Source organism: Triturus cristatus, chromosome 2_2 (assembly GCF_964204655.1).
Source record: "Triturus cristatus chromosome 2_2, aTriCri1.1, whole genome shotgun sequence".
NCBI classification, from domain to species: domain Eukaryota; kingdom Metazoa; phylum Chordata; class Amphibia; order Caudata; family Salamandridae; genus Triturus; species Triturus cristatus.
In genome coordinates this window covers 1,097,526,984-1,097,552,686 of record NC_140582.1, presented here as the reverse complement: position 1 = coordinate 1,097,552,686, position 25,703 = coordinate 1,097,526,984, and the positions used below count along the sequence as shown (strand labels likewise).

General features: G+C 49.0%; 1 protein-coding gene across 3 annotated transcripts in view; it reads right to left on the bottom strand.

The window, feature by feature from the left end:
• Nucleotides 1-25,703, bottom strand: part of RPIA (ribose 5-phosphate isomerase A) — an 87,579-nt gene that overhangs the window by 22,862 nt on the left and 39,014 nt on the right. For all 3 annotated transcript variants that reach the window (XM_085642654.1, XM_085642653.1, XM_085642652.1), the window contains 2 exons: nucleotides 15,779-15,847; nucleotides 1,604-1,745 (listed from right to left, as the gene is read on the bottom strand). In XM_085642654.1, the coding sequence (XP_085498780.1) occupies nucleotides 1,604-1,745; nucleotides 15,779-15,847 (211 nt within the window). The remainder of the gene's footprint in view (nucleotides 1-1,603; nucleotides 1,746-15,778; nucleotides 15,848-25,703) is intronic.

Below are 25,703 nucleotides of genomic sequence, written 5' to 3'. Positions count from 1 at the left end.
CTTGCACTTCATGCGCGCTTCCCTTACTGCTGGACAGACATTTGAATCAGCCACAGGATTGTGTGAATCCCCCCTATAAAAATTACCTTGTAATTGCCTGCATTTATCTCGTCTCCTACTGCAACTTGGTGTATAGGTAGTGTTCTTGGCTTTGCCACAGACTGCCCCTAAAGGACCCTGACCTCCCACTGAACCTGAACTTTGCTAGTTCCTTAGATCATGTACAGACCTCTCAATGCCTTTAGTTATCTCCAGTGCTTTATCAAGAGCCTGGTGCCTGCAAACAATTGTCTCTCGTGTCCTACCATAATAAGTGACTACTAGTTGGTCTATCTTTTATTTATCCAGTGTGGAAGATAAAATCTTTAATTCTGCTAAAAAACTGTTTATGTATTCATGCTGTTGCTGTATGCAGATGATAAAACTATGCATCTCCACTATTACGCGTAAATCATCTTTAAAGTGATTCTACAGTCTCTTTATTGCTTCGACATACACATTCCACATGGCAGGTACAGGAGTTGGAGCAATCATCTCAGTTAGATCAAATATCCTCTGGCCTTCTGTGCCAGGACAACGCCTTTTTCAGGGCAGGATCAAACCTGGTGCCATCTATGTCTATGAAGTAGCGATGTCCTGTATCGTTGGCTCTATAACATTCTGGGAACCTCAGGCTCCAGCAAATATTAGGTTAGTAAATTAGCATTTTGAACTAGACAACCATAGGAGTATGAGCAATGGAAAAAGATGCCTCACACAATCTATCTCTTTAATCAGTTAGAAGCAGCCTTTCCTATCCTGTTCTTTTTCTAAAACTCGTCTTTTATAATTTAAAATGCTCTCACCTAAGAAAGTCTTCACTTGTTAGTCAATTATTTTGTTTTCTATTTATGTTTTCACAGCATAATGCAGCCTCGCATGTGCTTCACCTTGCTGTTCCTTAACCCTGTGGAAACAATCTCTGGGACACATTGTGAAGGAATAAGATCATCTCTGCTGCCAATTCGGTTGTCTGTTTCAACCAACTCGAGGGAAGGACAGATCCAGAAAGCTAATGTCACGCGGTGCACAACATGCATGTGTGAACTGTCCCAGTTCTTTCTATCTCCACCCCACCCTTCCCGCACTCATTGACCCTGCCCGACAGACACCTCTCCCATACCTCAGCCCCCAGGCAGGTAGTAGCGACAGACCTCAAGGTTTTGTTTCAATGCGCTTCTTTACTCTATGGTTTCAAATCTCAGGATAGTCACCATACTATATTGTGTCCAAAGAATCACAGCATGACACAGCAGTAAGTTTAAAACTCCAATTTATTCAGATTGCGTGAAGAGCCAGCAGACAGCGTTCCTGTCAGCAGTCGCTCCAGATGCAAACTGCCCAACGATCCATGCAGTCTGGGACGTACCCCAAAAGAGATTGCGCTGTAATGTACAACCTAAATGGCAACGCACACTACTACACAAACATGTAACATGGATCTGTTCCCTTCACTCTCTTTATATTACATTAACCTGCGATGAGAGAGGACATCTGCTTACTGCCAATACCACAATCACTCTCCGAGTGCGTCATGCAAGCCCAAGTGACGCAATGTACTTACAGCTTTACTAACGGCCATTCTTAGTTCAGCGACTCCTCCGAACCTGCTGGCGAGCGCTTTCGATACTGGCACGTAGGCCATTGGAATGACTTCGATTGGAATGCCTTTCTTCCACTGTTCTCCAAAATTCTTGGAATCTTTCCTGGAAAAAGAAAAAAAAAGAAATTGTGGTTTCATTTTTAATGGGACAGGTAAAGGTTTTTCAGTTGTAAAGTACATTCTTAGGTTGTATCCAGCTACTTATTTGGCATACATTACAGTATTTCAGGAAGCCTGTCTTGAACTGCACCAAAAGCACTGCCTGTGAAGATAAGAAGGTTGACTATTTCACAAAGTAAATAGCAACACCCAGAGCAGTCCCTTTTACAGAAGTTTAAAGCACACGAGAAGTTAGACGCCATGGTCTCATTAGGGCCGTTCGCATGCTTTTATTTGGTAAAAATACTTTGACTATTGGGTCTGCAGTCTCGGAAATGCTTTGCAAATTGTCATGTAGTTCAGTGTGCCTCCACTATACATTGATCCTTTAACCAAAATGCACAATTTACAATCCCTTGTACTAATACCAGAAGTTAAAATTACCCAATCTTAAGAAAAATAGCCTATAAATTATGCACAATACATTTTAACTACACATTAAATCTCCGGTATTACATTTATCCACAGATAGTGGCTGAAATGATGAAAATGTAATAAATTGGCTTATATACAAATACAATGCTCTGCAGATGAAGTTGACTAAGCTGTCCAAAAGCAGGAACCTAAAAACCCTACTTTTTCACAACTTACTGAGGAAGTGACCACCTTCAGTCACAGGAAGTGTGCTGAACTGTTACAATTTCCTGAGCAACAAAACTGTTCCTGGGTCTGCACTCTGCCCTACACCTGCTCATCCTCACGCCGCAGAACAAACCAAACACCACCAATGCTTATTTTAACAGCTTGTCATGCACTCCCAATGTCCTAACATTCTACAGAAAGCCATCAGATGGTTCCCATAGTATTAGAGTTCTATATGAAACTAAAGAAAATAACATAACAAATATTAACAACAGAAGTGTAATACTTCTTCAAGCAGCACAAGCATCTTGTTCCAATAGATTTCTGATGAGTTACTTGACTAAAATCAATCTAGATCAGAAGCGAGTTAAAAATAATTATAAACTAGTTCCAAAGATTCACTAGCCTGGTCCCCAGACCCAAATTGCCAAGATTATAAAATTTGTCATCAACTATGGTAACCGTGAATGCTTACCATGAATTCAGTGATTTAAAGTGAGATATTTATTTACATCGAGATCACAAAAGGAACCAGCAAATACTTAACAGTGAGTGCTGTCCCATGTTAGACAATCTTTAAAAAGGTAGGACGTTACGAATTAATTGAATTGTCGGAAGCTATTTTTATGTACAAGGAGGAACCTTTTTCAGGATGCATGGATTGGGTCATGCTCCATGTCGGGGGTGAGAATTGCATCCCCCAATGGGCTGCCTGCGGAGCACTTTTAGGAGAACTTGTATCATGTGTTCATGGGTCACAAAGGCCCAATGGATGACCCCCTGTAAAAATCCAATTTTCAAAGGAAATGAGGGATAATAGATTGGGCCAAGTGATGTAAAATAATACATAGATAACCATAACCAGTATTTTAATTATTTATTAGCTGGTAGTGGATTCCTTGTTAAGTTAAAAAAATAAATGGGACTTGCAGGAAGTAATTATCCAAAGAGTCACAGGGAAGTTGTGGGCATGTTTCTGTCCTAGCAGCCCTGTAGGGTCTGCAGCATTTATCAGCACCAAGGACTTGACCAATCTAAATAATGATGAGCCTGGAGTAATGGTCCTTCAGTACATGTCCCTAACACGCATCAATGAGCGCACACAAGATTGGGAATGAAAGCTGCTTTGGAACTTGCATATTCCTTGATAGCTTTACTATACCCTCTAAATATAAAAAGTTGGTCAGGGTCCCGTGGGGTTTGTGCTCCTGGTATTGCCCACAATGAAAACTATTACACATGTACCACACCAGCTGGAAGCCTTACAGCCAAGTCCACGTGGCTCCCTAGACCACTCAACCTCTCATTCCCCCTGTTTGGAGAATGGTTCCCATGTTAGATAATCAACAACGAAAAAACACTGGTGCACGTTTTTATTACTGCAAGACATTTTCTCAGATAAATTTCCCAATGCCGGCAGACAGGCCTCAGGGCTCCAGAATGAAGGGGTTCGGAGTCAGCCGAACTCACATAAGCAACGCATTTCCTCAAAAAATGCCCTGGCCTCAAGGATTCGTTTATGTGCAGATTTAGCACTCTACGTTGCCCACCATGACGCATTTCAGCTGCGTCTCTAGATTGCTCTCATAGAGAGGTGCCATTTTGTGCTACAATTTCAAGTGTCTCCACAGCCCTTGTTAACAAGTGCTCAGATGAGGAATGCTCGCTAAATCGAATTAACAGAGAAAATATAGATGTGTAAATATCTGCAACTGTTTTTAATGCGATCTGAACAATAGCGCATGAGAGAGTACTTTTTAAAATGGATGAAGTTATTTTTCACGTAGACAAGGGTTGTGGAGACTATAAATAGTAATTCTAAACAGCGCCTCTATATGTGAACAATGATAGAGCTGTAGCTGAAACACTAATGGTGGGCAACTTGGAGTGAATAAACCTGCACAAAACCCATATCATATATATGTCTCTCCAGGAGTACATTTAAACCCTGGCCATAACTTCATGAAAAGAGAACTGTATTTGGTTTACATGCCTATCCGAAGTATTGGGGCGGGATGTTCCCTTATGCCCGAAGCTGGCCATGCTCCATATTGCAGAGAACTTGGGTGGCAACAGGTACAAATGTCACCTTTTATTTGTATGCCTTACGTTGGCGAAAAGGGAGATTGCCCAAGCCTGGAATGAGGAATCCCCGCCTCTGCTTGGGGTATGGAAAAAGGGTTTGGACTTCTGTATGGGCCTGGAGATCCCTGTCTTTGAAGCGAGGGGATGCCCTAAGAAACATTATAAGATCTGGAAGAGGTGGGCCGACTATAGAGGTCTATATCTAGAGCCTCCTCCCCCCCGCCTGATATCGCAGACTTATTGCTGTAAGTCCAGCGTACTGGATTATGTGTTATATACATGCTAGTTGTGATTCTAGGTGGAACGGACTCTCCATACATGTATGCGACAATTCTCTCTGTTTGCTAGAAGCAGCATGGCGCAGTTCTTTGTTCTTTTGATCTTCTCTCCTTCCATGCACGACAGGCAAACAATATTTTATATAATTCATTCATACCATATAACATTCTCTATTAGGATTCAGGCTCTTCCTAAATTAGAAAACAGAGAAAGCAAAATGTAGTATTTGCAAAGCATTTACAAAGCTAACCAAGGCGGTAGAGATTTCAAACCTGAGCGAAACTATTAGAATGTGTTATCCATCCATCTGAATCACCGTCTCTACCCTCCACTACCAAAGGTGCAGAGTGTTCTGGAAAAGGCAGTCAGACTTCAACTGGAATTTCAAAGTATCTGAGCTTCTTGTAAAAACTCGAACAGATTTTCAGCCACGTCCGGGGAAAGAATTGGTGCAGGAAGCTTTACTTGATGCTGTCAGAGATGTGTCACTGTACTGGTTTTGTTAGAATTACACATAGTGTCTGAACCCAAGGACCCTGCCCCGTTCTGGTCCTTTAGAGACTGCAGCCATCAGCTGGGCTGCCGCCACTTGGTCATATTTCATATTAGCGGGTACTGAGCTGCTTTCATTTTTATGCCCTGCCCACAACACTGATTATGGTGTTCTCAGGACTCCTGCTGTGCCACACCTTATTTCACATCTAAACCCAACCCGTTGATGCTACCACAGCTTTATCTTTTAAGTCTACACGGACAAACAGATTCTGAGGTTCAGGAAGGCCTGCTGGAAGTAGCCATAACTTTCCTTGCATGCATGGTGACCACGTAGGGCTGGATAGGGTGCAAAGTAAAATTAACTCAGAAAAATGAAACGTGTAGGTGGAAAAGATCAAGTGTTCCATTACTCAGATAATGGCTTGGTCCATACCCAGTCTTGCTGGTCTGAAACCCAGGATAAAACATTTGATAAAGTCTTCTGTGTCAAAAATTGCTAATTCACTGGCAGTATTAGGTTATTGTTGGAAGGCGTTCTCCGGGGGGCTTCGCAATACGTTCCTGACCACCCGTTGACCCACCTCTCCCAGAGTTAGGCCGAGCAAGGGCGGGGAGGCCCTTCCTGGAAGGGTCTCGTACCTAGGATCGCACACGCTGCGCTTGCACTCTCTGACAGAGGGACACCACACAGTAGTTCTTCGTAAGACAGTGTACTTTATCGTAGACGTAATGGACCTTTATGATCCGAAATGCAGGTACAGCGCCACAATCAGTGGCGATCTCGTGATTGGGGTATGTGGGTAGCGGGACAGTCTTTGAGTCAGTGTCTCTGCGGAGTATCCTGCGCCCAGCTCTCCATCCTCGAGCTGGGGGATGTTGCTTCTCTCGGCAATCTCTGCTGATTCCCTCGGAGGAGAGTGCCGCGAGTCACTCAGCAGGCACAGGTGGTTCGGAGTTCGGGGAGCCGCGACAGCGTCAGCAGGGCTCAGATGGTTCAGAGTTCGGGGAACCGCGACAGCGTCAGCAGGGCTCAGATGGTTCAGAGTTCGGGGAGCCGCGACAGCGTCAGCAGGGCTCAGATGGTTCAGAGTTCGGGGAGCCGCGACAGCGTCAGCAGGGCTCAGATGGTTCAGAGTTCGGGGAGCCGCGACAGCGTCAGCAGGGCTCAGATGGTTCAGAGTTCGGGGAGCCGCGACAGCGTCAGCAGGGCTCAGATGGTTCAGAGTTCGGGGAGCCGCGACAGCGTCAGCAGGGCTCAGATGGTTCAGAGATCGGGGAGCCGCGACAGCAGGGCTCAGATGGTTCAGAGTTCGGGGAGCCGCGACAGCGTCAGCAGGGCTCAGATGGTTCAGAATTCGGGTAGCGTTCTTCGGTTCGGGGAGTGATCGAGCCGCGACCAGGTCAGCAGGCTCTCGTAAGTCCAGGTCTTCTCTGCCTCCCGTCCCTTCCGCACCCCTGGTTATACTCCCCCCTCCTCTTTGAAGTCCGGAGTCCTCGCCGAGAGGGGTCTTGGTGCCTGGGGGCGGTGTGTCGGGACTTCCTGTCGCTCGGCCCCTTTGATCCGTTCAGGTGGGTCCGGGAGGGACTCCAGACAACCAGCAGGCGAAGCGCCCGCTCACCGGGGGCCTGGTGGCCGATCGAAACCTTCCTTGGGGAAGAGACCAGAGGTGTGACAGGGTCGGCGCCTCCCGGTCTGGCTTGGGGGGTATCTCTCTCCCTCGGCCGGGCATGCGTGTTGGGGTCTGGCCGGCCATCGGGACGTTGGGCCATGGTGGCTGGAAGTCTGTGACCTCTTCGATCGGTGCGGTTGCAGGGATGCTTGCTGGTCGAGAGGGCCCACGCCACGAGGCCGGTCTCACACGTGCCCCCCCCCCCAGCTGAAAGGCGGGGAGAACTACCCATCTACTTGGGGGCTCTCCTCGCTGAAGCGGAAGAATCGGGACAGACCGTCCGCGTTGGCATGGTCCGTCCCGGGGCGATGCTCCACAGTGAAATCCATCCCCTGGAGGGAGATTGACCAGCGTAGCAGCTTGGGGTTTTCTCCTCGCATCTGCATCAACCACCGCAAGGGTCGGTGATCTGTTTGAACTCGGTAGTGTGTTCCGAACAGGTAGGGCCGTAGCTTTTTGAGGGCCCAGACTACTGCGAAAGTCTCTCTTTCAATGGTGCTCCACCGCTGTTCTCGAGACAGCAACCTTCGGCTGATGAAGGCTATGGGCTGATCTATGCCTTGGTCGTTGAACTGTGAGAGGACTGCCCCGATGCCGTGTTCCGAGGCGTCCGTCTGGACCACAAACTCCTGAGAGTAGTCAGGGGCTTTAATTACCGGAGCAGTACATATAGCGGCTTTCAAGGCGTCGAACGCTTTTTGGCATGGGGGAGTCCATTGTATTTTCTTTGGGTGTTTCTTGGAGGTTAGCTCTGTGAGTGGGCCTGCGATGCTGCCATAGTTCTTAATAAACCTCCGGTAGTAACCGGTGAGGCCCAGGAAGGCCCGGACTTCCGTTTGGGTCGTTGGGGGTTCCCAGGACAAGATGGCGTCGATCTTCGGCTGGAGGGGGGCGACCTGCCCGCTTCCCACCTGGTGCCCCAGATAGATCACTGAGCCTTGTCCAATTTGACATTTGCTGGCTTTGATGGTGAGGCCAGCCTGGCGCAGAGCCAGCAGGACTTGTCGGAGGTGCTGGAGGTGCTCGGTCCATTGGGAGCTGAATACTGCTATATCGTCGAGGTACGCTGCGCTGAACCCCTCTAGTCCGGACAGGACCCTGTTCACCAGTCACTGGAAGGTGGCCGGGGCATTCTTCATTCCAAACGGCATCACCCTAAAGCGGTAGTGCCCATCCGGGGTGGAGAAGGCGGAGCGCTCCTTGGCTCCCTCAGTGAGTGCAATCTGCCAGTATCCGCAGGTTAGGTCGAAGGTGCTGAGGTAGCGAGCGGCCCCGAGGCGGTCGATGAGCTCGTCGGCGCGGGGGATAGGGTGAGCGTCCGCTCGGGTGACCGCATTCAGTCCTCGGTAGTCCACACAAAACCTCAGCTCGGGGGCGACACCAGGGGCAGCCGCTTTCAGGACCAGGACTACCGGGCTGGCCCAGGGGCTGTCGGAGGGTTCAATCACCCCGAGGGCCAACATCTTAGCTACCTCGGTCCGGATGCAGGTTCGGACCCGATCAGGGACCCGGTAGGCTCGGTGTCTCACTGGCGGGCTGTCGCCGGTGTTTACGTCGTGGACACACCAGTCGGTGATCCCAGGGGTTAGGGAGAAGAGGTCCGTGAACTGCCTCAGTAGCCGGCGGCAGTCGTCGGACTGTTGGGATGTGAGGGCGGTTGACTGTCTCACCCCCTCCACGGAACCATCGGTCTCTTTAGCACCCAGGGGGTCTGGAAGGGGCTCGGTGTCTTCTTCAGTCCCATCGTCGGTGGCCAGGAGTAAACTCAACTCCGTCCTCACAAAGTGGGGTTTGAGGCGGTTCACGTGGAGGACCCGGAGAGGGTTCCGCGGGGACTGCACATTGACGAGATAGGTGACTTGGCTCTTCCGCTCGACCACCTTGAAGGGACCAGTCCATTTGTCTTGGAGGGCGCAGGGTTTCACCGGGGCCATGACCCAGACTTGTTGGCCCGGCTGAAACTCGACCAGCGTGGCATTCTGGTCATACCAGCGCTTCATCTCTTCCTGGCTAGCCTCGAGGTTTGTCTCTGCGAGTTCTCGGAATTTCCGGGTCTGGTTGCGGAGCGCCAAGATGTATCGGAACACATCCGGAGGGGTCCCCCGGAGAGTCGTTTCCCAACCCTCCTTGACCAGGCTCAGGGGTCCCCGGACGGGGTGCCCGTATAGTAGTTCGAACAGGCTGAACCCCAGAGATTTTTGTGGAACCTCTCGGTAGGCGAACAGGAGGTAAGGGAGGAGGACGTCCTATCTCTGGTGTAGGGGTTCTTCGAGGCCCATGATCATCCCTTTCAGGGTCCTGTTAAATCGCTCGACTAGGCCATTCCCTTGGGGGTGGTATGGGGTGGTGAACTTGTATGATACTCCGCACTGCTGCCATAGGGACCTCATGTATTTGGAGATAAAGTTCGTGCCACGATCACTCACGACTTCGCGAGGGAACCCCACGCGGGAGAAGATCCCCATCAAGGCCCGGCCTACCACGGGGGCCGTCACGGTGCGGAGGGGAATGGCTTAGGGGTAGCGGGTGGCATGGTCCACCAGGACGAGGATGAACCGGTGGCCCTGGGCGGTCTTGGGGTCCAGGGTTCCCACGATGTCGATTCCCACCCGCTCAAAAGGGGTACTGACGACGGGGAAGGGTTGTAGCGGCGCCTTGCGCTTCCCCCCACTCTTTCCGCTGGCCTGGCACGTGAGGCAGGACTTGCAGTGGGCCTCCACATTTGCTCGCATCTTGGGCCAATAGAAGTGGGTAACGAGTCGCTGGTAGGTCTTCTCTTGGCCTAAGTGTCCGGCCAGGGGTACATCATGGGCCAGGCCCAGGAGGAGACTTCGGAAGCGCAGGGGTACCACCAGTACTCGGGCCGATCCCAACTCGGCCGACTTCTGTTCGCTGTACAGGAGGCCGTATTCCCAGTATACCCAGTGGGTTCCGGACTGGTCGCCTGCTGCTTGGGCCTCGGCCTGCTGTCGGGGTCCAATGAGAGAAGGGCAGGTGGATTGTTCCTGGCAGAATTCTTCTCGGGAGGGACCTCCCTCGCAGTGCCACTGGGCCATCTCTGGCAGGTCCCCGAGCTCGGTCAGTGGTTCGGGATCTGGAGGCACCGACCCGTCATCGGGAATGGTTGCTTCTTCCGGAAGAGGGTCGTCTGGCTCAGGTAGTGCGTCCCGGACCTCGGGGATGGCGACTGTTCAGCGGAATGGCCTCACCTCCCTCGGAGGAAGGCAATCTGAGAGTCATAGAGCGCGTGGTGGCGCATACCCATTCGGGTAGGCCCATCATTTCTAGATGGGATCTTCGTTCCACTTGTCCCCACGGGGAATTCTCAAGGTCGTTGCCCAGGAGGCAGTCTACGGGTTGGGAGGCTCGGACTGCCACCCTCAACTTGCCGGTGACTCCCCCCCCCATTCGAAGGGGACCAGGGCCATCCGGCATAGGCTCTCGGAATTGTCCGACGATATGACTGGACAACAGGCGTCGGGCAGGATCTGGTCTTCGGAGACCAGGTGGCAGTGGACCGCTGTGACACTCGCCCCAGTGTCAAGGAGGCCCTCGACGCGGTGACCGTTGACCGTCACCTGCTGTCGGTACTTCTTCGTGTTGGCGGGCAGGGACGTTCCGGGGACCATCTCCTGGTTTCCCTAGGGAGACCAGGGCCATGGCGGCTGGCTCCCATTCTTCGGAGTCTTCCATCTCTTCCGCCAGGGCTACGGAGGCCATTTGTCGAGCCGGCGGGGTTGTCGTGGCGGGTCGTTGGTACATGGGACACTGAGGGTCACTGGCGAGTGTCCGGTCTGTTGGCAGCGGAAACAGGTGATCCTCACTCGGGCCCCGACCTCCCCGGTGGCCCGGTGCTGGCCGGAGGTGGGGCTGGAAAGTGCGGAGGTTGTCCTCTGGGGGGACTGTGCTGGGATCCCCCCGGGAATTCTCTTGGTCGGCCTTGATTCCCTCCGCCCCTCTGGCGGGGGAGTCCCTGACTGTGGCGACCGTAGTCTCCCACGGGACCCCGTGAGGCCCGGGTGTTTACCCATCGGTCAGCCTCGACGGCCAGTTTGAGGGTCCGCGAGCTTGCTGTCCAGGAGGTGCTGGCGTAACTCTACAAAGCAATTGGCGGACAAGTGTTCCCACGCGATTAGGTCGAACAGCTCCTCAAAGGTGGAGACCTTGCTGCCCTTGATCCACCCGTCCAAGGCCCTGCTGTAAAAGTTCACGTACTCTACCCATGTGGTACCGGGTATCTTTTTGCAGTCTCGAAACCGTTGCCGGTACATTTCGGGGGTGAGCCCAAATCTGGTTACTAGGGCCTCCTTCATGTGACTGTAGGAGTTCAGCACCGTGGAGGTTAGATCTAGCAGGGTATCTCTCCCCTCGCTCAGGAACCGGCCCCACAAACCAGCCCCCCAGTCTTTCTGCGGGACTCGGTGGGAGGTCATGGCGACTTCGTAGGCCTTGAACCATTGCTGGATGTCGTCGTTCTTGTAATATTCTTTCACCACATCCTTGGGGATGTGGACCTTTGGTTCCCCGATGGAGGAGAGGGGTTGATTTCCCGAGGGTCTGGCCTCCTCACTTTTAGCCTTGACCTCGATCTCTTTCAGGCTGCGTTTGTGTTCTAGTTGGAGTTTTCTTTCTTCGTGCTCTCTCGGTCGCTTCTTTTCCTCGAGTTCTCCTTGTAGGCGTAATTGTTCTACTGCCAGTTTCTTCTCTGCCAGTTTTAGCTCTCCCTCGATTTTTAGTTTTGCTAGCTCTAGTTCGTGGTTGCGGCCCCTTTCTCGGTCTGCTAGCTCCTCCGGGGATAGGCCCCCCTCTGGGGCGCTGCTCCTCCCCGAGATGCTTCGTGGTTCGTTTGGCGGCTCTCCTTCTGTTTGTGCCCGGGAAGCTCCTGCCTCGACCCAGGTCTTCAATGCTCCCTGGAAATCCTCTTTCGTGCTTAATCCGGTGGTAGCGATTCCAAGGTCTTTGCAGAATTGTTTTAGTTCTCGGTGCGTATAATATTCCAACTGGTCCTCTCGGAATGTCGTGCTTGTATTGGTACCTGCAAAAATAACAATTGATGGACAGAATGCAGAACAATGTCATACATTCACCCCAGTACAGAGATCTGGGCCTAAATCCATCGTTTTTTTGCTCACCATGCCATTCCAGTTAGAACCCAGCCATATGCAAATCAGTCTTGACCCTGTGCCCCATGGGAACAGTCCAGCCCGAACTGCCAAGCCAGGTCCTCCCTGGACTGGAAACAAGCATCCTAGGACCGGTTTCGGGCTTTCAGCCCTCGTCAGCCAGGATAGCTTGATTCCAGTGGCATGGAGAGCAAGGGACTCACGTCTGAGCATACCCTTCCCACTCGGGGTGACAAATGCAAAAATAACAATTGATGGACAAAATGCAGAACAATGTCATACATTCACCCCAGTACAGAGATCTGGGCCTAAATCCATCGTTTTTTTGCTCACCATGCCATTCCAGTTAGAAACCAGCCATATGCAAATCAGTCTTGACCCTGTGCCCCATGGGAACAGTCCAGCCCGAACTGCCAAGCCAGGTCCTCCCTGGACTGGAAACAAGCATCCTAGGACCGGTTTCGGGCTTTCAGCCCTCGTCAGCCAGGATAGCTTGATTCCAGTGGCATGGAGAGCAAGGGACTCACGTCTGAGCATACCCTTCCCACTCGGGGTGACAAATGCAAAAATAACAATTGATGGACAGAATGCAGAACAATGTCATACATTCACCCCAGTACAGAGATCTGGGCCTAAATCCATCGTTTTTTTGCTCACCATGCCATTCCAGTTAGAACCCAGCCATATGCAAATCAGTCTTGACCCTGTGCCCCATGGGAACAGTCCAGCCCGAACTGCCAAGCCAGGTCCTCCCTGGACTGGAAACAAGCATCCTAGGACCGGGACTGGGGGAGAATGCCTGCATTGTCAGCATTCCGTCCATCATTTGTTTGTTGTAACGCTTTTCGCCCTAAGTGGGATGGGTATTCCCAGACGTGGGACCCGTGCTCACTACGCCACTGGAGTCAAGCTATCCTGGCTGATGACGGCTGATAGCCAGAAACCGGTCCTAGGATGCTGGATTCCGGTCCAGGGAAGACATGGTTTGGCAGTTCGGGCTGGACTGTTCCCATGAGGCACAGGGTCAAGACTGATTTGCATATGGCCATGTCTGAACTGGGGTGGCGTAGTGGGCAAAAGAACGATGGATTTAACCCAGATCTCTTGACTGGGGGAGAATGCCTGCATTGTCAGCATTCCGTCCATCATTTGTTTGTTGTAACGCTTTTCGCCCTAAGTGGGATGGGTATTCCCAGACGTGGGACCCGTGCTCACTACGCCACTGGAGTCAAGCTATCCTGGCTGATGACGGCTGATAGCCAGAAACCGGTCCTAGGATGCTTGATTCCGGTCCAGGGAAGACATGGTTTGGCAGTTCGGGCTGGACTGTTCCCATGAGGCACAGGGTCAAGACTGATTTGCATATGGCCATGTCTGAACTGGGGTGGCGTAGTGGGCAAAAGAACGATGGATTTAACCCAGATCTCTTGACTGGGGGAGAATGCCTGCATTGTCAGCATTCCGTCCATCATTTGTTTGTTGTAACGCTTTTCGCCCTAAGTGGGATGGGTATTCCCAGACGTGGGACCCGTGCTCACTACGCCACTGGAGTCAAGCTATCCTGGCTGATGACGGCTGATAGCCAGAAACCGGTCCTAGGATGCTTGATTCCGGTCCAGGGAAGACATGGTTTGGCAGTTCGGGCTGGACTGTTCCCATGAGGCACAGGGTCAAGACTGATTTGCATATGGCCATGTCTGAACTGGGGTGGCGTAGTGGGCAAAAGAACGATGGATTTAACCCAGATCTCTTGACTGGGGGAGAATGCCTGCATTGTCAGCATTCCGTCCATCATTTGTTTGTTGTAACGTGTATTGGTACCTGCGGCACCTAGGGAGGTTTCTCCTTCCATTTCTTTCCGGTAGTGCGTCAGTCGTTTATTGCACGATCTCTAGGTGTCGGCTCGGATCCCGTCGTCTGCCACCAAATGTTGGAAGGCGTTCTCCGGGGGGCATCGGAATACGTTCCTGACCACCCGTTGACCCACCTCTCCCAGAGTTAGGCCGAGCAAGGGCAGGGAGGCCCTTCCTGGAAGGGTCTCGTACCTAGGATCGCACACGCTGCGCTTGCACTCTCTGACAGAGGGACACCACACAGTAGTTCTTCGTAAGACAGTGTACTTTATCGTAGACGTAATGGACCTTTATGATCCGAAATGCAGGTACAGCGCCACAATCAGCGGCGATCTCGTGATTGGGGTATGGGGGTAGCGGGACAGTCTGAGTCAGTGTCTCTGCGGAGTATCCTGCGCCCAGCTCTCAATCCTCGAGCTGGGGGATGTTGCTTCTCTCGGCAATCTCTGCTGATTCCCTCGGAGGAGAGTGCCGCGAGTCACTCAGCAGGCACAGGTGGTTCGGAGTTCGGGGAGCCGCGACAGCGTCAGCAGGGCTCAGATGGTTCAGAGTTCGGGGAGCCGCGACAGCGTCAGCAGGGCTCAGATGGTTCAGAGTTCGGGGAGCCGCGACAGCGTCAGCAGGGCTCAGATGTTTCAGAGTTCGGGGAGCCGCGACAGCGTCAGCAGGGCTCAGATGGTTCAGAGTTCGGGGAGCCGCGACAGCGTCAGCAGGGCTCAGATGGTTCAGAGTTCGGGGAGCCGCGACAGCGTCAGCAGGGCTCAGATGGTTCAGAATTCGGGTAGCGTTCTTCGGTTCGGGGAGTGATCGAGCCGCGACCAGGTCAGCAGGCTCTCGTCAGTCCAGGTCTTGTCTGCCTCCCGTCCCTTCCGCACCCCTTGTTATACTCCCCCCTCCTCTTTGAAGTCCGGAGTCCTCGCCGAGAGGGGTCTTGGTGCCTGGGGGCGGTGTGTCAGGACTTCCTGTCGCTCGGCCCCTTTGATCCGTTCAGGTGGGTCCGGGAGGGACTCCAGACAACCAGCAGGCGAGGCGCCCGCTCACCGGGGGCCTGGTGGCCGATCGAAACCTTCCTTGGGGAAGAGACCAGAGGTGTGACAGGGTCGGCGCCTCCCGGTCTGGCTTGGGGGTTTCTCTCCCCCTCGGCTGGGCATGCGTGTTGGGGTCTGGCCGGCCATCGGGATGTTGGGCCATGGTGGCCGGAAGTCTGTGACATCGAGGATCGGTGCGGTTGCAGGGTGGCTTGCTGGTCGGGAGGGCCCACGCCACGAGGCCGGTATCACAGTTATCATCAATCCAAACGGTTCAAAATGCAGCCCTATATCTACCTACACATCCGATATGTAGCTGAAAAGAAAGCTCGGTGGACTCAAGCATTCGCTCTGTGAGCAATCTGAAAGTCAAATGTACTAATGTTGCTGACTCCCTTCTACCTTTCATCCTTCTTAAGTTGCTAAAACAAGCTGAGTAACAACTACCAGAGCCTCAGGGAATTCAGTTTGTAGGGTATGCTGTAAAAAGCTACTGATTAATTAACTATACTTAATTACAAATCATACAGTAATACGTTCTCTGGTGTGATGTTTACAGTGGGGGAAAATAGCAAACAATTTTAGAGAGCGGTGACCAAGATTCTGCAGCATAACTCAGACTGCTACATGGAGAGAAAAAAGACTAAAGCCCAGCTGTAACAAAAGTAGTTCATTTCCTCTGATTATCTGATGAGACTGAATAACACCCACTGAGGAAAGCGTAATCTCATTGACTACCTGCTGCATGGCCAAGGGGCAGCCATTGGTGTAGCTCAGCTGTGCCACAGTCGACACAACTTACTGAAAGATGTGGATTTATGCCAATCTTTCCAACAAAGTATAAAGCCAGACAATACTTTACCTGTAGTCTGCAATGACGATGAAAGATTTTGCACAGCCAGCGACTATCTTCTCTTGTGCCAAACAACCTCTAGAAAGTGAACGAAGGACAAGCAGCGGTTATTCGATGGAAAACAGAATACGGTATTTCTTTACAGATATGGCATAGCAGGGCAACCTAGAACTTCATTGTCATACTTATGGTGATAAGGGTTCCAGACAAAGGAAGTTACCTACCTTTTCAATTTAACAAAATAGGCTGGAACTACACAAAAGCAATAAGGAATAAGATCAACGAGTTTTCACACTTGCGCTGTTGTAGGAGTAGATTTGGATCACAGGCATTAGGGGCAGCAAGGTGCCGCGTGGAGGAGCTCTAGAACAGCATCTTTTCATTCAGACACTGCAGCACAATTCCTACCCCTTGCACCCCCTCGCCTCCACCCTCCAAGCGCAACAGATCCAGTACACTGTGTCAATTTCCACCACCAGCATACTTCACTAACAAGGGTCTCGCTGCAATTCCTGGAATTTCAATTAAACAACGATGCACAAGACAAATTCTCCTTCTTATTTAACCCCCAGGCACATTTTCTTCATGTATTTCAACATTGAAGGTATACCTGGGCCTCATCTGTATGAACGCTCTTGACTTTTCCAAAAATGGTATTGTAAGAATTACATCAAGATGGGTAAATGAGGTTGAACCATTAGCAATAATGCAAACAGTGAACATCATAAAAAGTGAAATACCATTGTCTATGTGAAAATGAATATGGTGATGTACAAAAGACGAACCTGTGGCTTTCTGAAAGAAGGAATGAGTGAGGCCAGAGGAGCAGAAAAGATCCAGTAAACAATATTGAGAAGATTGTGATTTGTTTGTGGAGTCGGTAGACTCGCTGTGAGACGATAGTATCGGTATTGTCTGAACAGGTGGGTATTCACTGGATTCCGGCAAGTAGTGAGTGTGGTCGGAATTCTCAGATAAGAGGTCGGAGTGCTGCAGACGGAGGAGGCTGCACCAGAGAACTTGCTTGGAGCTGTTGGAGTTGTGATCAGGGTTTTTGTAGAAGGGTTTTATGACCTCCTAGAGCCTTATGGCCACTCCAGATGGTGAGAATATCAGCAAGAGATGTTTGCGTACTTTCACGGCTGCCCATGTGGATAAGCAAATTTTGGATTCTGGTCGGAATTGACAGCCAATGCAGATCGGAGTAATATGGTCCAATTTACTCGCAGAGTGGACTAACATAGCAGCTGAGATCAGCACAGTTAATAGATGAACTTCTACAAATGCATTTCCAAAATCAAATCTCGATACAAGGGAAAGGGCAGACGTTTCTAATAAGTCAGAGAATTTGTTTATACATGGAAATGAAAGTTTTCAGTTGTCGCTATCTGTAGATATACAGAACAGAGTGAGGGCTAAATTGAGTGTGAAACTAAAGGATTTGGCTAACAGAGTAGTCATGGCTGTAAATTCTACCGGCTCTGTGTGTAGCAGAGCTTCGCATCCAGTCTGCTTATGTTGACATTGAGAGGAGGAGAAATTCAGTTTTCTGGGAGTTAAGAAGGAGAACTTTCCTCGCCTTGCTTTTTGGTTTTCTTTATTTTTGTTGTTATTTATATTAAAAGTGTGTATCCTGACTTCCCTTACGTGCAGTCTGAGCTACTGTAATATAGCGGAGCCCCTGTAGGCCAGTCATTGTTTTTGAACTGCTTGACCACTTTAACCACTAGCGGCCGGCCCTGGCGGTTGTAGGCCCGTGCTTGTAACCTTTTCTCTGCACAATAAAAAATTTTCAACACAAAAAAAAAAAAAAGGAGAACTCTGTTGCATCCAATTTTTTTAAATTGGGATAGACCATTTCTAAGGATAGTTCTTAGTTACACTGCATTTGCATAATGGACAAGGATAATACCAGAGTAACGTAGGATCAGGTGTTAAGGCGCAAGGATTGATCTTGTAGATTTCCACATCTCATGTTGGCAATAGTCAAAGTATGACTGCGAATCTTTCCTACTTGGGATCTGTCAATTAGGAATTTGCTAAACCAACCTAATACCTGGTCTAAAAAATCCAAGGCGGTATTCAACTAGCCACTTCCCTGCACAATCAAGCACCGACTTCAGCTGCCCTGTCCAGCACTCAAACAACCCCCGGGGCCCACTGAGGGAACCGCACCCCAGCAAAAGATATTCGTTCCCCAGGAGGTCAGATCAGTCTCCCTACCAAATTTGGAGATGCCAGGAGCCGCCCTGCACCAATACCTAGGGTACTGGAGCTAGGAACACCAGGAACCGTGAGAATCTTTAACTCGCCAACCTGCTGGGAAAATCACCTTTGTACTCCAGCTCTCTAGCCCAGGTTTACGTAAACAGATGGGGTCTCTGTGGTCCCGAAACCCTCAAGAGCCAAGCACTCCCCCTCCCCCCCCCTAATTTGAGCTCTACCCGGACTGGTTCCCCAGCCCCCACTTGCAGCTTTTGCAGGTTCAAGGCTTCCACAGCAAAAAGCACCTCTGCACCCAGATACCCCAGGGCAGGTAAACTTGATCTGTTGTTGCTTTCTTGGACCTTGGCCCTACTTACCGCAAGTCCAGAAGAACAGTTCTTGCAAGTCATATGCAAGTGTAACTATGCAGTGAATGTGTCTCCCATAGGATAACATTATTGCATTCGAGGCTCATGCCTCATATTTGGCAGCTGTCGTTTGTTTTCTACAGTTTTTACAGTAAAATTTAATAAAGTACTTACCTGATTACGAAAATCTTGGCGTCTAAAATTATATAAAAATAGATGTCATTTATCTAAATTGGTCTCAAGTTTCTTTTTGAGTGCGTGTTTCATTTATTGACTGTGTACAAGAAATGCTTTACACTATCCTCTGATAATAGTAAACTGCTCGCCCACACTACCAGAAGAGAGAGCATTTGGGATTGTTAATTTAAAACTTGTAAGCCAATAAGGGTTGTTTGAACTGTCTACATAGTGTACCTTATTGTGGTACACTACGTGAAAAGCCACCTTCCTACAAGATGTATTTATATTGTTTTCGTAGCCTGGATTGTTGTGACCGATTGTTTTCTACACGCAAGCTAACCCAAAATAAGCATATATGGTTTAATGGTGCCCTCTGCTGGTCAACTATATTAATACAGTACACAGTAACATAACTGTGGCAACACCTCTCTTACAGAGACTTAATATTTCAACTAAAGTAGAGTTCATTGTATTGGAAGTAAGTAAATGTCCCGATTGCTCTACTTTGATAACAAATCTGAGATATGAGACAACTGCACACTCCAAACTAAAGCTAAAACTATCCATAACCTTTAACCTTACGCTTTCCTTTGATCCTTAATCCAGTGAAGCAGTGGCTCAGGGTCCAGAGCGCCAGCCCGGGGCAGGGGCACCCTTAGTGCCGCCAAGTTTCCAGTATCCGTATGTGTGACTCTTCCAGGTTTGCTGCGCGGTAATGGGTGGCATTTCCAGGTCTGGCACGTGACATTTAGAGTAACATGTTAGTGCAAACTTACACAATGGCCCAAGCAGATACATTTCCTGCACCAGCAGCAGAAACTTTCACCTAGGCATTTATCAGAGACCCTCTGCAAGTGGTTTGACCCCACCAGCAGCAGAAATAGTCCCTAGCAGCACAAAGTGACACCTTGGTGTTCTCTCACAATATCAGCCCTCCTACTAGCAATAACTCTACAAAGGCCGCCTACTATCATCATCATCTCTCACAACAACAAAAAGGGTGGGGGGATTGGGGGGGGGGGGGGGGGAGAATGAACGCTAACCTTACTTGCAGGTCTTTTAACTTCACACTGCTTTGGTAACGATGGCTGTCTGCCATACAAAAGAGTAGGATACGATTTTTGAAACCTAAAAGGTAAAATGACCAATGCGGTTGTGGAGATAACCCGGGCAGGCGGCAGTTTAAGGTCTCGGTTTTAGAATTGTAAGGCTCAATGCGATTGCTTAAATAATTAATTCCCTTATGCGAGTCGGAGAAGCAAGGACAATTCAGTAAAGCTAGTAGCAGGTACACACATTTGTCAATTAAATGCTTTTAGGTGCTGTCCTGGTATATACTTTTAATCCAGAAGTGTTCAAATGTGGTTTAACTTTCCTGCCAGCAACTTAAACAAAGAATGCCAGTTGATTTCCCTCCAGGTCTTTTTTATCAAATTGTAAAGTCATTTCAAATGAAAATCACTTGCCAGCTAATAAGATTTCCTTGTTTAATGGTCTTTTCTTTCCTCGTTGACTCAATAACAATGGAATGAACACGCTACATTAATAATCTATAATGATCAAACGGTCTCTTGTGCTGGGACACCTTCTGCCAGTTCGGGTTATATAACCAATAGTAGGATGCATTCTGGTACTAGTAGTGTTAGGACACACTTTGCAAAGAGATACTGGCAAAAAGTCATGTTCAGGACTGGCAGAAGGTGTTCGACAAGTCACAGCACCTTTTTCACTAGGGCAGACCAATAAATCATGTGGGAAAATATAAGGCAAAAACCAGACTTTTACTTTTAATAAAATCTGGGAACTCAAATTTTCCACATACTAACCAAAATGATGAAATGTAGTGATAAAATATAGATTGTACTCAAGTTCCATATGAATACAAGGTTGTAAACTTTAAAATATAAAACAAATATACAAAAAAAGACACGTTTTCTACAAAATATGCAGGTGGCTCGCCATTTTAATATTTCTAGCACATTTCATAGGGGACTGAATTCAGCTAAATAAATCATTAGAACCTTAGATTACAGTGCATGATTCTGCAGACAAACCTCATTTACGGTATTTTATATCATTGTGATGGATACTAGGAAAAGCAGTTTTTTTTATTCATGTTGTATGGGAAACGTTAGTGAAATAGCCACTGCTTTGAATGACCCCTAATTCAACTTTCCAGCCTTTTCCATGTACCATGATGATATTTTTACCTTGAAAGTACTTAAATGTGGAGTTCTGTAAATCTATGCATACTATTACAGACTTAATTATATATATTTATCTTCAAAATATTTTGGTACTTGATTATTAATTATATATTTTTGTATATAACTATTTGCCCTCTGAGTAATAGGTGTAGCAGGTGAGGAGTACTAAATTGCTGTGTAGCAAATGTGCATGCAGTCTGTAATTCAGCCCAAGTGGCTATAATAGTGAGCAGAAACTGCTGGGGCTGCTGGTGAAGCACAACACAGGCTTGGACATCTTGGGTCGAAGGGATCCCCTCCTGGCATTGAGAGAAGGCACATGTTCGTGTGACATGCATGCTCATACTTCACTTGAGTGGGTGTGGCTGCTTGGCAGCTAAGAAGCATAAGGAAAACAATGACCATATTGGATGCGGCCTCTGCAGGAGATGTAGGGGGTTAAATGTGTGAGAGGTAGTGGGGTAAAAATTGGGGCTTACACAGAGGCCTTATTACTAGTACAGGTGCTGTTTATCACATCTGATGGGTAACAGTGCCATGGAGAACTTTATTTATAGGGTGCAATAAATAGCACCAGTTGCGAGTTGGTGGGGAATGACATTTGGATATTGGTGTTTCACCCACCCAAATACGCATGAGACAGTGAATACCGTTTGCGCCCCGTTAAATTTCCATAGGCTTAACCTGACAAAATGTAATGAAGTTTGAGGTGTTTTAATGCATCTGATAATTATCAAATGCATTAAAATAGCACTCAAATTGTAATTCTGACCCCTGTGCAAACAGGGGTTTATGCAGGGGTCGGAAATGAATGACCCGCTCATAAGGCCCAGAGTGTGCGTGGTATGTATGGGTTGCTTGTGGGTAGTGGTTCACCCCATTTAAATTGTATAACATTTTTTTTTAAAGTGCTTTTCTGTCTTGTTAAACATATTTTGGGTAGATGGCCAATCCCAGACACCAGGGCCACATACATTAGTTCACGTGGCAGCTAGAACTTGGATGGCCTTTATGTCGAGCAAGCTGTCTAGAAATCCTATATGGAAACCTAGTGTATTGCAATCTGGATATGGAGTGATGTGCCTAGAATGAAGAGTTCCTATAATCTGACTGCTTTTATCATGGTGGGTATTTATTTTGTTCTGTTATGATGACATTTTCTAAATGAAGCAATGTCCAAATCTGTGTCTGTACCGTTTTGTTGAGGCCATGAGGTATTGTTTTTTTTTCTCTCCAGTGAAAATGTGGCGATGCCCAAATTTGCTGATGTAGTCTTTTGGGCTAAGTTAGAATCAGAAGTTGCTGTCCCAGCATAGTTAATCAATCAAGAGGTATTCATATAGTGCTACTTCTCACCCGCATGGGTATTCAGGCGCTTGCTGCCGGTCTCATTCGAAAAGCCATGTCTTCAGTCGCGTCTTGAAAATGGTGAGCGATGGTGTCGTGCGGACGTGTAGTGGGAGGGTGTTCCAACTTCCAGGCTTTGGAGGCAAGATGGGTGAAAGATCTTCTTCCGGTGCAGCTATGACTTATGTGTGCAGAATGGAAGTTTCTGGGCCTCTCGAGATTCTAGCCATACAGTATGGTGGGGAAGCTCCTCCCACTTTCCTTCTAGCTTTACCTATCTTTTTGATTGGCCGAAATCTTAAATGCTGCATTGTGATTGGTTTTCGGCAAGTTAGTCCCGCTTCCTGACGACCCATGTTGTCATTTTTTTCCTTCCATGTCATCAGCCCCTTTACTTTAAAAAGTCTTTTGTTCCCCTGCCTCCCCCCGTTCCCTCCCGCAGTCTGTGACTTCTCTGTCCACCACAAACCCCCAGCCCCCCACTCCTGTTCGTGCCTTTTTGGACGCCCGCAATTTTGTTTACAATGCAATAGGGCTCTCGTAAATACGAGTCCTATTGCATTTGTAAATGCTTGTTTGAACCTGGGATTGGCTCTGAGTATTCACACGCTTTTGCCTGACTTATCCTGAACACATGCGCAATACAGACATTACCTGGAAGCGCGGCTGTGAGAAGGCAGAAGGGTGAATGTCAGCAGCAGCATGGCGGTTGTAAAGCTAATGCGCGTCCTGCGGTGCGCTTTACCGAGGGCAGGCAGGAGCCTCAGCTTGCATCCATGGGGGATGAGGGAAGGTAGGTGCAGCTTTACCGAGGGTAGGCAGGAGCCTGAGCTTCCACACACAGGGGACAAGGGAAGGTACTTGCAGCCTGTGCAGGGCACCATAGCGCTCCATGCACCCCTCCCTTTTTATGCGCTGTCAACAATAACCCGTGTCTATGGCCTATTTCAACTATAGTTTTAATTGCCATGTAAGCCCCTTTCATGTGAGCCTGTAGCAATCGCAGTACACGGACAGCGGGACGGGAGGCCAGCTTTCTGCCCAGACCAGCCCTCTCATCGGAGCATGCACATCACTTGGAGCCCCCACCCCGAGTGAAAACTTGGACTGTCTGTCTGCTTTCTTTGGACGCTTAGTGAATGCAGGCCGGTGGGGCAGAAGGTACCCCACTGCATATAAAGAAGGGTGCCCCACCCCCTGTGAATACTCTGCATTTACAGGAGTCATGTGCGGGGCGCGGTGCGAGGAGAGAAGCAGAACTGCTGTCCCTGGCACTATTCTAACCTGCATTGTAATATCACCCCCCTCACTCCGGCCCCATGTAATCAAGGGTGTCCTCCTCCTGTGAATATACTGCATTTACAGGTGTCCTGTGCGGGCGCACGGTGCAGGGTGGCTGGCAGAACTGCTGCCCTAGTACTATATTCATCTGCATTATAATATCACCTCCCCTCAGGCCCCAGTATAAACACATGGTGTTTGCCTCCTGCCAACAGTGACCATTAACAGGAGTCACGTGCGGGTCTCCGGTTCAGACCTGCTACCCTGGCACAACTCTAACCCTCATTAAAATATCCAACCCCTCCCCCCCCCCCCCCACCCCATGTAATCGAGGGTGTCCTCCTCCTGTGAATACGCCGCATTTACAGGTGTCCTGTGCAGCGGCAACCAGTGCAAGGAAGCTGGCAGAACTGCTGAGCCTGCACTATTCTCGCCCTCATTGTAATAGCCCCCACCCCCAGTATAAACAAGGAGTGTTCACCTCCTTCGAACAGACCCCATTAACAGGAGTCCTGTGCGGGGGCATATTGCAGGAGAGTGGTATGACTGCTGCCCCGGCACTATCCTAATCCGCACTGTAACATCATAGGGTGACCAGGCGTTTCCTATTTGTCGGGACAGTCCCAATTTTCAACAGCTATCCTTGCTGATTTCAGCATAATTGTCTTGTCAGTTTTTATAGAGGGTTCAACTGAAAACAGGGAGAGACACTGTTTAGGTGTTCCAAAGCAGGGCTAATTAGCAACAGTTCTAAGAAAGCACTTTTAGTAACAGGTATGATGCGGGTTGATAAGGTCTGTTATATTTACTCTGCAGAATGTGTTTTCAGTACCTCAGTGAGTGAGCGTTGATGTTGTGTGGGGGTAATGACGAAGCATGGTTTGAGGTAAGTGTGATGTTTACCCTCAGGAATGTATGTGGGAGGTGTGCTGTACAGTTTGTTGATGCCCAGATGTACATCGTTTTTTGAATCCCTTGGCATCGCCCTGGTGCCACTCACACAGACACAGGAGGTATACGAACAGGGAAGAAGGGCAAGGGTGTTACAATATGGGGAAATAAGACACATTATGGTAAACAAATGGATTGGTGTATGACACTACAATCGGAGTTGTGCTGCACATCTTCCGTCAGCTCTGCATCTACCTACCTTAGTGAGCTGTGGTGGTGTTCTGTTAATGTTGCATTCATTGTGATTGTCTATCATTTAACTAATGTCCACTGCTATGTTATTGATGTCGACATCTCTGTGACGTTACTCCCCATGTTGTCATCAAGCATGCTAATTACCTTTCACTCTTGGGAATTCTGAAAACTTGAACGCAACGTACACGGAAGCACACTGTGCCATTCTCACTCAGACACATAAGCAAGGGGTTGTAGTGTCTCATCATTAGGTGCCCTGCAGGTACCAGAGATCAACTTGTGAAGCACTACAACGCCTCGCCATGGGGCGTAAATACTATATAAAGCCATTTGAAGTTGCAGTACTATACAGCACAAAGTAGAGGAGAGGCAAAACAACGTGTTTACTTTTTGTTATTTTTATTTATGTAGATGTTTTTGGGGTAAGTTCTCGTTTTTGGTTCTCTTAGATGTGGCTCGGGTATCTGGATGGACGGGGTGGAGCGGAGGACGTGTAGTGAGGTACACTGCACATGCACTAGCCTTTTTTCTCATCACGTGATGCTTGTTAGCATGTTATTTTCAGGACATTACAGGTTGACTCTCGTGCAAGAAACAAGCTGACACTGTGCGCAGATAGGAAGAATAAAATACATATGAATAAAAAGTATTTGTTAGAACCATTTCAATGCTCAGAGTTGGTAGCTCTGCACTGCAGCTATTACACGAGTTCCTGGGAGCCTCGTCTGAGTGCCGAAGGACATGCTGGAAGTGCCGCTTGTTCCCCCTTGCCCTGCAGGCTCAGACTGCCCGCAGTTTTGATGGGTGTTCTGTTGCACATGGCGGGGTGAGCCAGTCTCACTGTGTTGGCAACAGTGGTACATACCACTGCAAATGATGCACCCTGTGAGCACAGCTGATGGTCTCTGCCATCCTGGCACACTTTCCTCATCACACAGGGACGCCTTCTCAGTATCGGCCCAGCGGTGCATACACACGCACACCAGTGTTGGCTGCCCAGCAGGTGAACAAATTTCCGTCCCATCCAGTGCTTTAAACGGGCTACAACATTTCAGCAAACAGACAAGCGCTTCCTGTGATAACAGGAGATCCAGCTCCACTCCTGTCTGCGTTTACGGCCTTTATACCCCGTTCTGGCAGAAATTGCACCCTGACATAAAACTGCAGGTACTTCTCAACGCAGTGCTATGTTAAACAGAG